The 14,565-nt window shown below is 37.4% G+C and overlaps 1 protein-coding gene and 1 long non-coding RNA gene across 5 annotated transcripts; one reads left to right on the top strand and one right to left on the bottom strand.

Annotated features, from left to right (window-relative positions):
* The first annotated feature begins 9,523 nt into the window (after nt 1–9,523).
* Nucleotides 9,524–13,819, top strand: LOC107219011. 4 transcript variants are annotated; one of them, XM_015657067.2, is made up of 6 exons: nt 9,527–9,680; nt 9,783–10,000; nt 10,097–10,532; nt 10,619–10,917; nt 11,092–11,284; nt 12,949–13,819. In XM_015657067.2, the coding sequence occupies exons 2-6, from the start codon at nt 9,806–9,808 to the stop codon at nt 13,113–13,115; spliced, it is 1,290 nt and encodes a 429-aa protein (XP_015512553.2). In that variant the 5' UTR covers nt 9,527–9,680; nt 9,783–9,805; the 3' UTR covers nt 13,116–13,819. The 4 variants fall into 4 exon arrangements, with proteins under 4 accessions (XP_046590351.1, XP_046590350.1, XP_015512553.2 ...); XM_015657066.2 differs by having other exon boundaries at nt 9,751–10,000; XM_046734394.1 differs by having other exon boundaries at nt 9,526–10,000.
* LOC124293478 lies at nt 11,455–12,416 on the bottom strand. Its single transcript, XR_006903342.1, has 2 exons — nt 12,338–12,416; nt 11,455–12,022 (listed from the first exon to the last, which is right to left on the bottom strand). It is a non-coding gene; the product is annotated as an uncharacterized LOC124293478 (long non-coding RNA).
* Nucleotides 13,820–14,565: the final 746 nt, after the last annotated feature.

The following is a 14,565-nucleotide window of genomic DNA, read 5'->3' as shown; positions in this document are numbered from 1 at the left end:
TATTAATTCATTAATTAATATTCTTATAATATTTAATGGCAATTGTGATTACATTTCATCTGAAATATTACAAACTTGTCACGTTTACAATAAATTATTTCAATTCATTTTCCGTGCAAGCACATATTCAGTAGCTATGAATAATCTTATACAATTTATTATATTATTAATTAATTAATTAATATTCTTATAATATTTAATGGCAATTGTAATTATATTTCATCTGAAATATTACAAACTTGTCACGTTTACAATAAATTATTTCAATTCATTTTTCGTGCAAGCACATATTCAGTAGCTATGAATAATCTTATACAATTTATTATGTTATTAATTGATCAATTAATATTCTTATAATATTTAATGGCAATTGTAATTACATTTCATCTGAAATATTACAAACTTGTCACGTTTACAATAAATTATTTCAATTCATTTTTCGTGCAAGCACATATTCAGTAGCTATGAATAATCTTATACAATTTATTGTGTTATTAATTGATCAATTCATATTCTTATAATATTTAATGGTAATTGTAATTACATTTCATCTGAAATATTACAAACTTGTCACGTTTCCAATAAATTATTTCAATTCATTTTTCGTGCAAGCACATATTCAGTAGCTATGAATAATCTTATACAATTTATTGTGTTATTAATTAATTAATTAATATTCCTATAATATTTAATGGCAATTGTAATTATATTTCATCTGAAATATTACAAACTTGTCACGTTTACAATAAATTATTTCAATTCATTTTTCGTGCAAGCACATATTCAGTAGCTATGAATAATCTTATACAATTTATTGTGTTATTAATTGATCAATTCATATTCTTATAATATTTAATGGTAATTGTAATTACATTTCATCTGAAATATTACAAACTTGTCACGTTTCCAATAAATTATTTCAATTCATTTTTCGTGCAAGCACATATTCAGTAGCTATGAATAATCTTATACAATTTATTGTGTTATTAATTAATTAATTAATATTCCTATAATATTTAATGGCAATTGTAATTATATTTCATCTGAAATATTACAAACTTGTCACGTTTACAATAAATTATTTCAATTCATTTTTCGTGCAAGCACATATTCAGTAGCTATGAATAATCTTGTACAATTTATTATATTATTAATCAATTGATTAAATACATTAATCCTTACACAATATTTTCGATGTCTTCCTATACTAAAAATATTCATTACTATTCCAGGTATTACTCGAGGTGGTCGGAGGTGGACGAGGAGGAGGACGAGCTGGACGAGGAGGAGGACCAGGTGGACGAGGAGGAGGACGAGGTGGACGAGGAGGAGGCGGGGTGGGTCGTGGGAGAGGACCGCTCCTCTCCTCAGAGGAGAGGAGGGGGAGGGGCAGGGAAGGGGGAGAGGTGGGCGGGGAGGGGGAAGGGATGGGAAGGGACGGAGAGGGGAGGGCGGCGGGGAGGGAGAGGGGAGGGCGGCGGGGAGGGGGAGGGGAGGGCAGCGGGAGGGGGGTGGGTGGGCGGGCGGGCGGGAGGGGGGGGCGGGAGGGTGGGAGGGAGGGAGGGCGGTCGGGCGCAGGAGGGGGGGGGGGGGTGTACTGCTCTATTAACTCTAACGGGCTCGCATCGACATCCGTCCTCCACTTTCTCCCTCCCTCCCTCCCGCCCTCCCTCCCTCCCTCCCGCCCTCCCTCCCTCCCACCCTCCCACCCTCCCACCCGCCCGCCCGCCCACCCACCCACCCACCCCCCTCCCGCCACCCTCCCCTCCCCCTTCCCGCCGCCCTCCCCACTCCTTCCCATCCCTTCCCCCTCCCCGCCCACCTCTCCTTCCCATCCCTTCCCCCTCCCCGCCCACCTCTCCCCCTTCCCTGACCCACCCCCTCCTCTCCTCTGAGGAGAGGAGAGGTCCTCTCCCACGACCCACCCCGCCTCCTCCTCGTCCACCTCGTCCTCCTCCTCGTCCACCTGGTCCTCCTCCTCGTCCAGCTCGTCCTCCTCCTCGTCCACCTCCGACCACCTCGAGTAATACCTGGAATAGTAATGAATATTTTTAGTATAGGAAGACATCGAAAATATTGTGTAAGGATTAATGTATTTAATCAATTGATTAATAATATAATAAATTGTACAAGATTATTCATAGCTACTGAATATGTGCTTGCACGAAAAATGAATTGAAATAATTTATTGTAAACGTGACAAGTTTGTAATATTTCAGATGAAATATAATTACAATTGCCATTAAATATTATAGGAATATTAATTAATTAATTAATAACACAATAAATTGTATAAGATTATTCATAGCTACTGAATATGTGCTTGCACGAAAAATGAATTGAAATAATTTATTGGAAACGTGACAAGTTTGTAATATTTCAGATGAAATGTAATTACAATTACCATTAAATATTATAAGAATATGAATTGATCAATTAATAACACAATAAATTGTATAAGATTATTCATAGCTACTGAATATGTGCTTGCACGAAAAATGAATTGAAATAATTTATTGTAAACGTGACAAGTTTGTAATATTTCAGATGAAATGTAATTACAATTGCCATTAAATATTATAAGAATATTAATTGATCAATTAATAACATAATAAATTGTATAAGATTATTCATAGCTACTGAATATGTGCTTGCACGAAAAATGAATTGAAATAATTTATTGTAAACGTGACAAGTTTGTAATATTTCAGATGAAATATAATTACAATTGCCATTAAATATTATAAGAATATTAATTAATTAATTAATAATATAATAAATTGTATAAGATTATTCATAGCTACTGAATATGTGCTTGCACGGAAAATGAATTGAAATAATTTATTGTAAACGTGACAAGTTTGTAATATTTCAGATGAAATGTAATCACAATTGCCATTAAATATTATAAGAATATTAATTAATGAATTAATAATATAATAAATTGTATAAGATTATTCATAGCTACTGAATATGTGCTTGCACGAAAAATGAATTGAAATAATTTATTGTAAACGTGACAAGTTTGTAATATTTCAGATGAAATGTAATTACAATTGCCATTAAATATTATAAGAATATTAATTGATCAATTAATAACATAATAAATTGTATAAGATTATTCATAGCTACTGAATATGTGCTTGCACGAAAAATGAATCGAAATAATTTATTGTAAACGTGACAAGTTTGTAATATTTCAGATGAAATGTAATTACAATTGCCATTGAATATTATAAGAATATTAATTAATCAATTAATAACATAATAAATTGTATAAGATTATTCATAGCTACTGAATATGTGCTTGCGCGAAAAATGAATTGAAATAATTTAATGTAAACATGACCAGTTTGAAATATTTTAGATGAAATATAATTATAATTGCCATCAAATATTATAAAAGTGTTTTACTCACCCAGCACAAATCCTCGTCCTCCTCGTCCTCCTCCTCGTCCACCTCCGACCACCTTCAACCACCTCGAGTTATACCCCGAATACTAATAAATATTTTCAGCCTGAGAACAAATCAAAAATAATGTGTAAGGTTTGATATAATTTTTTTATCGATATAATCTACCAGAAAGATTATGAGTAGATTATAAAGTTATAGGAATTTTATTAGCGGACTGACAGCTACCGAATTTGGGCTTGCGCGAAAAACGAATTGAAATAATTTATTGTAAACGTGACAAGTTTGTAATATTTCAGATGAAATGTAATTACAATTGCCATTAAATATTATAAGAATATGAATTGATCAATTAATAACACAATAAATTGTATAAGATTATTCATAGCTACTGAATATGTGCTTGCACGAAAAATGAATTGAAATAATTTATTGTAAACGTGACAAGTTTGTAATATTTCAGATGAAATGTAATTACAATTGCCATTAAATATTATAAGAATATTAATTGATCAATTAATAACATAATAAATTGTATAAGATTATTCATAGCTACTGAATATGTGCTTGCACGAAAAATGAATCGAAATAATTTATTGTAAACGTGACAAGTTTGTAATATTTCAGATGAAATGTAATTACAATTGCCATTTAATATTATAAGAATATTAATTAATCAATTAATAACATAATAAATTGTATAAGACTATTCATAGCTACTGAATATGTGCTTGCACGAAAAATGAATTGAAATAATTTATTGTAAACGTGACAAGTTTGTAATATTTCAGATGAAATATAATTACAATTGCCATGAAATATTATAAAAGTGTTTTACTCACCGAGCACAAATCCTCGTCCCCCTCCTCCTCAATCACCGAGATTACCCGCAACCACCCCTAACCACCCCCAACGACCACCGCCAACCACCTCGAGTTATACCTCGAATACTAATAAATATTTTCAGCGTGAGAACAAATCAAAAATAATGTGTAAGGTTTAATACAATTTTTTTATCGACATATTCTATCAAAAAGATTATGAGAACATTATCAAGTTGTAGAAATTTTATTAGCGCACTGACAGCTACTGAATTTGGGCTTGCGCGAAAAACGAATTGAAATAATTTATTGTAAAGATGACAAGTTTGAAAAAGATTAGATGAAATATAATTATAATTGCAATCGAATATTATAAAATTGTTAAACTCAGCGAGCACAAATCCTCGTCCTCCTCCTCCTGAATCACCGAGATTACCCGCAACCACCCCTAACCACCCCCAACGATCACCGCCAACCACCTCGAGTTATACCCCGAATACTAATAAATATTTTCAGCATGAGAACAAATCAAAAATAATGTGTAAGGTTTGATATAATTTTTTTATCGATATAATCTACCAGAAAGATTATGAGAAGATTATAAATTTATAGAAATTTTATTAGCGTACTGACAGCTACTGAATTTGGGCTTGCGCGAAAAACGAATTGAAATAATTTATTGTAAACACGGAGCGCTTATCCTGGAAGTCGAGTTTCACCGCGTAGCGGTCCCGAAGCGCGGGATCCGGGAGGTTGAGAACCCGGTACTCGAAATACGTAGCGGACCCGAAGCGCGGGATCCGGGAGGTTGAGAACCCGGTACTCGAAATTTGCGGAGCGCGACTCTCATCCGTCCGCTCTACTGCGCGGTTGTTTCCAGACTGAGGAATTCGGCTAGCTGATTTTGAATTGGTGACGTCACTTTCTGAACATCCGACATCCAAACTTTGGTTTCGACCTTTAATACTATGTATGATGATGTATGATGTACGATGTATGATCTACGATGTATGATGTATGATGTATGATGTATGATCATATGATATGATGTACAATGATTTTAGGTTTCACAAATTCATACAAGAAATACACACTTTATCTCTCCTGCCGATTCCAGACTCAAGGGGCCAGGCCCTTCGATGGTCAGCCGTTGACTGAAGATATATTCTTCAGTGAACGGGTCGGCTAATAATGCTGCCGTTCTGCGACAGTTGGATGACGAAAAATTTCGCTCGTATCTTTCAAATGTGTGTTAAAATACACTCGAAGTGTTAAGAAGCGTCGTTCTTTCTCTCCCTATCACCTTTCTAGGGCTTTAAATCACTACGCAGCGTTAAATACTGTCTCATATACGAAGCATCCGTTTCATCTCGATCAAAATTAGCGCATCCGTGATGTGTTACAGTTACTCTGAATTTTTTTCCATCCGAATACTTTTCGAAAAACAATTCTGCTCCTCCACCCAACGCAGATACTTCACTTGCAACCAGCTAAAACAACGTTTCGATTCTATGCCTATGAAAATTCAAGATCGAGAGAGCAAATGAAAAGTTGTTGGAATAATTATGAATACTAATGTTATGGAATACGTCGAGCGCGCGTCGAATAGAATCCCATTTCGAAATGAATAATTCTTCTCTTTTCATATCATAACTAATCTGGTAATATAGGTAAATAGGATGGTTGGAGGTGTTCGGAAATGGTAGGAGGTGGTCGGCGCTAGCAGATGGTGATAGGGGGTGCTCGAAAGTGGCCATTGATGGTCGGAGGTCGCAGGGGGAGGTAGGAGGCGTTCGAAAATGGTAGGACATTTCAAAAGTTAAAGTCGACGATGATCCGGTGCATCAATTTTATCGTTACAGATTTTTTTTTCCCATGAGGCATAGAGTATTCAACAACGATAATGCAGTCCTTAAAATTCATCATTCATCTCTGTCTGGAAAGCTAATTCGCAAGGCGTGGTATTCTATTCTATTTGCATTATTAGAAAAATACCCGTACTCTACATACACTGTTTCTAATCTTTTGCTACATTTAGTTTAATCCCCATGCATCCACAGCACGAATAGTCGGAAATGTTTTTGATTATCCATAATAAAATAAAAGAAGTAACAAAGCTTAAATTTATTGTCAAAGCTCTAATGAATACATCAAACTGCGGTCGAATCAATTCATTTATTATATGCACATGACCTCTGTATATTTGATAAATTATTCCTAAATACATTGAAACATACGTATTTATAATGAAATATCATGCAATGGGCTGAGTAAACTATAAAATATAATTTCTATCCAATAGCTGCTTTTATGTCAACAGGGCTTTGAGACTCAGTTCCGTTCGTCCTCCTCCTCGTCCACCTCCGACCACCTCCAACAATCGCCAACCGCCTCGAACAACCACCGATAACCACCTCGGGTTGTACCTGGAATAGCAATAAATATTTTCAGTATAAGAACACATCAAAAACATTACGTAAGGATTCATATAATCACAGGTTTTGTTTTTTGGCTGTAACTTTCGATGCGTTGATCGCAGCGTATTGGAACTGCGCCCATTCGATTTCTCTCGCAAAATTACGTCGGAATAGTGCCACGATTAATTTATTCCAGCACTTTTGAAAATCGCGAAAATTTTGGCCAAAAATGCAAAGGGCCTTAATTTTTTTACATTTTTCGATCCGAAAATTTTTGGTCTCAGATTCGATATAAATGACCCTCACCTGACTAATTGGACCCTCAGGAACTCAGAAAACGCTGCGAAAAGAGCGTAGGATCAAGAGGAGAGAAACGGCGAGCGAAAAAGCATCTGCTGAAAAATCTCGAAAATACAGGATCTCGTTTTTTGGCTGTCACTTTCGATGCGTTGATCGCAGCGTATTGGTACTACGCCCAATCGACTTCTGTCGCAAAATTACGTCGGAATAGTGCGTGAAAGAATTTATTCCTGCACTTTTCAAAATCGCGAAAATTTTCGCCAAAAATGCAATGTGGTTAGCCCTACCATTGGACAAATAATATAAAGACAGTTGCCCTTATGGGCTTAAATGTGACAACCGAAAACTGCTTCGTGAGATTTTCCAACGGTAGAGTTGAGAACTTACCGTAGAACATCAGAGAGTTTCCGATTTCGACATGATGCTGGCTGCATTCACCTTCTGAGCAACACAGTCTTCGCAATGGTCAGCCTAAATCAGTACTTGGCCTGAGTGTACTTACCGACTTGTCGGCGATACAAGAAATTAATAATTCGAATAAATATCTCTCAAAGTTCGTAGCAAAACAGTGATCCAATTAAAGTATAGGTACCCGAGAGAAGAATGTATACATAGATCATGAAAAAAAATAGATCAGATGTAATGATCATGCAGAGACCAAAAAGTATAAATGTATATGCGGTGCATGTACGACATTGATATATATGATTCATTTATGATTAATACGTGATGCAAACTATAAATTTTATAATTTTCTAGGAAACATAGTAGATTATCTACCATAATCAGCTATAACATGACAATAAAAGAATTGTTCGTTTCGAAATGGGATTCAATTCGACACGCAGTCTATATATCCCATAACAATAATATTCAGAATTAGGAGTAGGAATAGGAGTGGGATCAGGAGTAGGAGCAGGAATAGAAGTAGGGTCAAGAGTAGGTTCAAGAGTGAGAGTAGGAATAGGAGTAGGGTCAGGAGTAGGAGTAAGAGTATAGGAGGAGGGTAGGGTAGGGTAGCGTAGGGTAGGGGATAGGGTAAGCCAGGGTAGGGTACGGCATAGGCTAGGGTAGGGTAGGGTAGGGTCCTCCTATTCCTACTCCTTCTCCTACTCCTACTTCTACTCCTACTTGCAGAAACCTTCAGCGCAGAAACTACAGAGCGCTTTTCCTGGAAGTCGAGTTTCACCAGGTAGCGTACCTGCTCCGCAGAAACTACGGAGCGCTTGTCCAGGAAGTCGAGTTTCTGCAGTTAGTGGACCTTCAGCGCAGAAACTACAGAGCGCTTTTTCCGTATGTCAAAATCTACCAGGTGGAGGACCTGGACAGCCAGAACTAAGGAAAATTACACCTGAAGGTCAAAAGTCACCAGGTCAAGGACCTAGAGCGCAGGAACCACGGAGCGCTTGTCGTGGAAGTCGAGTTTCTGCAGGTAGTGGACCTAGAGCGCCGAAACTACGGAGCGCTTGTCCCGGAACTCGAGTTCTTGCAGGTAGTGGATCTTGAGCGCAGAAACTACAGAGCGCTTTTTCCGGATGTCAAAATCCACCAGATGGAGGACCTGGACAGCTAGAACTACGGAAAATTAGTCTGAAGGTCAAAAGTCACTAGGCGGCGTACCTGCTCTGTAGGAATCACGGAGCGCTTGTCCTGGAAGTCGAATTGCACCAGGAAGCGAAATCGGAGCGCAGAATCCAGGAGGTAAAGAACCCGGTACTCGAAATCTGCGGAGTGGGATTCTCATACGTCTTCTCAGCTGCGCGGTTGTTTCCGGACTGAGGAATTCGGCTCACTGATTTTCGTCTACATAGATCGGTGACGTGAGAGAAAAAACATTTTGGGTGACGTCACTTTCTGAACATTCGAACATCCAACCTTTGGTTTCAAACTTCTGTACTATGTGTGATGTATGGTGTGCGATGTATTCTGTGTTATGTATGATGATATGATATGACGTATAATGATCTTAGTTTTTACATTTCATACAATAAATACGCACCTTATCTCTCCTCCCGAATCCAGACTCAAGCGGCTAGGCCCTTCGGTGGTCAGCCGTTGACTAGAGATATATTCTTCAGTCAACGGGTCAGCTTATAACGCTGCCGTTCTGGAATAGTTGGATGATAAAAATTCTTTCTCGTACCTTTCAAATGTGTGTTAAAATATACTCGAAGTTTTAAGAAGTTTTGTTCTTTGTCTCCCTATCATAAAAAACAAATCGCCGACAATCACCTTCATATTATAGTATAATATAGTCTTTATATTCTTCAGTCAACGGGAAAGGACAGATAGAAGCGAATAGAAACTTATAGATTCTCACTAGAAACACGTACACTCATTTCGGAAATTTCAAGAAATATGATTCACAAGTAAGATAATCAATTTCGTTAAATTCTTTTCCGTTTATTGAGAACGATTCTCGGGTGGTGAAATCTATCCTAATTCAAATTGAATCAAGCGTATATCAGAGCCAAGCGCAAACAGCGGTAATCAGAATTTATCTGACTTGCGTAGTCGGTTTCAATGCTGTGTTCTCAAATTATTAAACTACCGGCCAATATCTAATGGCTAATCGTCTTTTTTCTTCTGAAGTTAGGTACAAGTGGGAAATTTTGTACTTCATAAACGTGAAACAGCTAAACGCGTAAATTTTCCATTGTTCAACTGTCAAACTGGACTGTCAACAAGCAATAACGTGTAAGCTACCGATAAACAGCGACGAAATTAATGGTAAAGTACCCTCATATCCATAGTTGGTTGAACGATTTCTAAAACGTTGTGAACGCACGTGAATTCACAGCAATTCAATGTAGTAGACGTGGTTGAACACAGATTCTACACAATATAACCTCGACATGATCTGCAAAAATTTTCTCCACGACGTGACCGGGCATGTGGCCGAAATCACGTCACCTAACAAAGCGATAATCCACTTCACGTTGGACGGTGTATTGCAAACTGCATTTCTCAAAATTCAGCGATTCTACAAAGACGGAAAATGCCTGCCTGATAATGAAAATCTCAACAAATATATTAAAATCAGCAACAAGGTGAGTCCAAATTTACCGCATTACAGGATGAAATTTGATTGCAATAGACCTTCACGGCTTCTTTCAAATGATTGAAATCATCTGTCATTCTTCTAGGTGAAGTTTTCTTGTCACATTATCGACAATGCAGAGCCTGGGCAGTGCAAATGGTTCATAACGAACTGCTGGCGGCATATTGAAAGTGAGCAGCATACTGCGACTTTATCAACCGGCATAATGAACGTTGCAGGAACAGTGATGGACCTGAAGCAACGTCACGGGATGTTAGTAATGACTGACCTGCTGGAGAATGAATTTAGGGTTCATTTTCTTGCCAGCAAAGTGTATATCTATGGGAAAAGGTTGTCAGCATCGAAGCCGTTGTCCAGCCATCTCCAGATCGAGGACAAAGTTTATTTTGACGCAATACCGTGCTTTCCGGAAGAAAATAATCAAAAGTGTAATTGGTTCGCGACTTGCGTTCACAAAGGGAAAAAGCCAGAGGATCTGTACAAGGATCCAAATAGAATTGAGACCACTGAGACTGACAAGGGTACGGCACTGGACCAGTTATTTAAATTCTATTTAAAGCAATGACATGTACGCAACAAACAGGATTCTGAATGGATTTTTTTGTAGATGGACTTAACAGGAGTGTCAATAATTTCGTTTTGAATAACGAAGTGTCTTCTAGTCACTGTCAGCAACAAGAACTTGTACCACCTGAGTATGCTTCAACCATCAACACATGTGAAACTGTCAAACAGACGCACAGTGCCAACGCAGATAATTCATTCAACAATTCATTCAACAATTCATTCAACAATTCATTCAACAATTCTGGTCTTGGGGAAATGGAATCTTCCAAAGAAGATGCCAATCCAAGAGCTGAACATGACCCAAAACTTAATGCCAAGATGTTGCATGATATTAAGCTGGTTAGTAATGCATTTGGAAATTCATCTCATGGTGAAATACATTATTACATTTAATGGTCGATATTCATACCTACTTTTTTAGACTTTTAAAAATGTATTACTGTCGCGTTTAATGATTCATGCAAATGGGTTATTTATTGAAAATATGGTAGTGACTTATATCTTGTATTTCAGTTAACGAACAATCCCAAAGCAGTGTTTGCTAAAAGTAACGGTATCATCATGGGTATAATAAATGAAGAATACGGCGTGATATTGGGGGAATTTCAACGAAACATCTTTGAGAGTATCCTGTTTCATCGTAGCAATGCATTCCTATTCAAAATGAATCTGGCCCACTCTAAACTTTCAGAAATCTTCATTGAAGGCAAGTCTTTATCTGCTATGTCGCCAAATTTTGTTACTCGATTTTTAAATCCAGCGATAATTGTCTCGATTCATTTGGTTTGACACTTATTGCTTGAGGTATGTTGACTTGTTATCGACCAATCATTATAAACGACAACCGATATGTCGGCTCGTTACTTACATTGCTGGTTGAAGGTAAATAGGACTTAGTCGTGTCCTGTTTTTATTGCGCGCTTAATTTTCTCATTGACAATACTGTATTTATGCAATTCTAGAGAGAAAAAAGAACTTTGTTCGATAACAAAGTTAAACTTATTCCAATTCGAAATTACACATTCGGAATTAAAGAACAACCCTGTGCCCGCTCAATTCTGTTTCACTGGTAATATTTTCTTCAATCGGAAATCTGGCAATGACAGCATTATCCATATTTCAACTAGTGTATAGTACCATGCAAGTGATTATTTTGGCAGTTTTAAAAATAAATCTAGTATTTTTGGGATCTAGACTGCACAGAATTTTCTCCTTTCGGGGTTTACCCCATACATGTATCTCATTGTACGGCATTGAAAACTGTCCACCTCATGAATTGCCTGGTCTTTAAATCTGTCACAGAATCACATTCTTTGACACTCCCAGGTACCGCAAAACCTCTGTGATGTTTGATCTGTAGCCTGTCGCATCATGTGAAAATTTTGCTATTTCTTGGGGCCTGTGTATATTACTACATATCAATCTTGGAAGTCTTTCTTTGCATCTGAAACAAAAAAGAAATGTATGTTACCATAATACGAGGTTATGAAAATGGCGAATGCAGTAATTGTCATCATTTCAGTTGCGTTTACGCCAAGGTATTACTTTTAGACTGGCCAAACCGTAATACGAGTTAACACTGTTCAATTTAAAATGTACTATGAAATCTGGACTTGTTTTTGTATCAAATTCAGTGAAGTGAGTTTTGACATTTCAGAATAGAAGTTATAAGTGATATGCGGCTTTTATCTGGTAACGATAAAATATAATGGTGCACAGTTTCGTTTTTTCGCAATTTATGGGTATAACGTGATAATACCAAAGTTTGTGAAACTATCACTTTCGTTTGTTTTCTTCCAATCGCAACGTTAAGACATGAATAATTCTTATATCTGCCATCTTACGGCTGAAAGTGAAACTAGTTTAATTTCTATCTTACCATCAGTCCATAGTGAAAATTGTCGATTCATGCCATTAATCCATGGTAGATGTGATTGAACCGAAATGGGCACAAAATTCGAATTGTTTACGAAAGATTCGTGAAAGGCTGGAGAATCATTCTGCAAGAATTTTCGAATGCCGTATAGTGTAATGGTCAGTTAGTAACGACGATCAAGATTAACGTGACAGTTTGTTGATAAATCGAACTCGTCTACACGCACGGCGGTTTAAAACATTCACCGGGACTAAGTGATCCGTTAATAATGTGTATATTCCAAGTTTAATATAAATTATTTTAGGCCATGGATGGAACAGTCCAAATCAATCTAGCCCTGGGTACACCGATAATTCCTGCTCGTAATATAATCGTTCATTTAAAAATTTACCTTTCGCTGTACACATCTCGCTGTAAATGTAGGAGAATTAATCCTGGACGTACGTTCAAGAGTGAAATAAAAATAATTCTTTTCCTATACTTTCTCGCTGTAGGTGATCGAGTAAGATTCATCGCTGTCAATGCGCCTAAGCAATTCGTTTGCGAGTGGATCGCCACGCAGGTATCCGTTGCAAACTTTGCAGAGGAAGGAGACGAGCAAGGAGAGGATCACGAAGTGCAGATAGTAGAAGAATCCCCCAATGTACAAATTTTAGAATAAAACAAAACAAGTCAAAATTGTAGACCATTAATTACTCGATAGTCAGACGAGAAGCAACTTTTCCGGTAATTTCTCATCGGTAAAACGCGTCTTCTAGTCAGCACAGTTCTATTTTTGTATACGGACGCCGTATCTACCCTTCATGGCGTAGGGAGACACAGGATCTGTTTCTTTCCCTCCCATCCAATCAATGCTTCTTATACTTTCTTTCGATTAGATTCGTTTCTCCGACGAGTAGGATGCGTTCTTTTGCATCGTGTATAATACATAATAGGTATTCATACCTGTTTGCATTTATCCTCACGCAGAGGTAAGAATATCACTGTGCTCGTTTCTTCAACACGTTGTCTGCATTGCAGCAAGCGACTCTTGTGGGCGATACGGATAAGAAACGTATGTACGCAGTCCAGGTGTCGTAGTATTTTTTACGTAACTGACTTTCGCGTCTTTGATGCGTTTATACGTGGTCGTTTATTTTTGGTCCTTTTTTGTTCGCGCAATACAAAATACGTTTACTCATTTTTTTCTACGCTTCAACGTACAACAGTAAATCAAATTAGGATGTATCAATTGCGCCTGAATGCCTATAGATTCACACCGGTATTATAGATTTTTAGTATTTTTATACCATCTGTGATACATATAACTGTTATAAGTGAGGTAAATTTTTACCTTGTTATGCAAAATAAATATTTTGAACTCTGCCCATATCATCCTTTCATTCTGATACTCCAAGAGATCTACGTATAAGTGTATCTACTTAGTTGGAATAATGAATGACGTAATAATAGTTGATGATTCATATTCAACGGTAATTTTTACTATGTCTGTGATCATTGTTATTCCAGCAACAGGAACCGCGTTTTTTGGCGAAGCCAACATTGCGGTGAAAACAGTCGATGCCAACAGTGACGGCAGCTGTATATTTCTCCAGTTTAAAGAGCGTTAAAGCCAGGCAAGCGAGTGTGAAAGATTGAAGGAGGAAAAAAATTGGAGTTTGAACTTGATTGGATTAGCGAATAAACTTGTATCGACGTTGTATGTAAAATCAGCAACGCACGAGTCTCGATTACAATGTAGACAAGATTATACCCTCGCAATTTTGTTCGCCGTTAAATTAATTACATCCGCGATAGTTGCGTAACAACGTATATAGATACGTTTATACCTGACCGGCTCGTTTCGTACGTCAAACCAGTCAACACCTCGCTTCATTATTAATTAATCGAAAGTTGTATATCCTGTGCATTGTCTCATGGAACGAGAGGCGCGACTTCCCGCCAGAGTCAACGTTTCGTCAACTCTGCGGGAGGAACGTATAAACTCGGTTCTTGTTCTTTCTCTTTTCATTTTTTTCGTTTCGTTCAGTTTCTGTTTCTGTTTCTTTTTCTCGTCTTCCTCGACGCCCTCGGACGACAAGGTCTCCGATGACACAGCTTCAACGCGTCTG

This window comes from Neodiprion lecontei, chromosome 3 (genome assembly GCF_021901455.1).
Source record: "Neodiprion lecontei isolate iyNeoLeco1 chromosome 3, iyNeoLeco1.1, whole genome shotgun sequence".
In the NCBI taxonomy this organism is placed as follows: domain Eukaryota; kingdom Metazoa; phylum Arthropoda; class Insecta; order Hymenoptera; family Diprionidae; genus Neodiprion; species Neodiprion lecontei.
The sequence above is the reverse complement of the archived record's forward strand: the minus strand, read 5'-3'. Positions and strand labels throughout refer to the sequence as shown.

What these genes read in the sequence shown, in the direction of transcription:
- LOC107219011 (XM_046734394.1), top strand. Translation starts at nt 9,806, where the DNA reads ATGATCTGCAAAAATTTTCTCCACGACGTGACCGGGCATGTGGCCGAA. An exon ending in ATATTAAAATCAGCAACAAG is followed by an intron (nt 10,001 to 10,096) that starts GTGAGTCCAAAT and finishes TCATTCTTCTAG; the next exon opens with GTGAAGTTTTCTTGTCACAT. An exon ending in TGTTGCATGATATTAAGCTG is followed by an intron (nt 10,918 to 11,091) that starts GTTAGTAATGCA and finishes CTTGTATTTCAG; the next exon opens with TTAACGAACAATCCCAAAGC.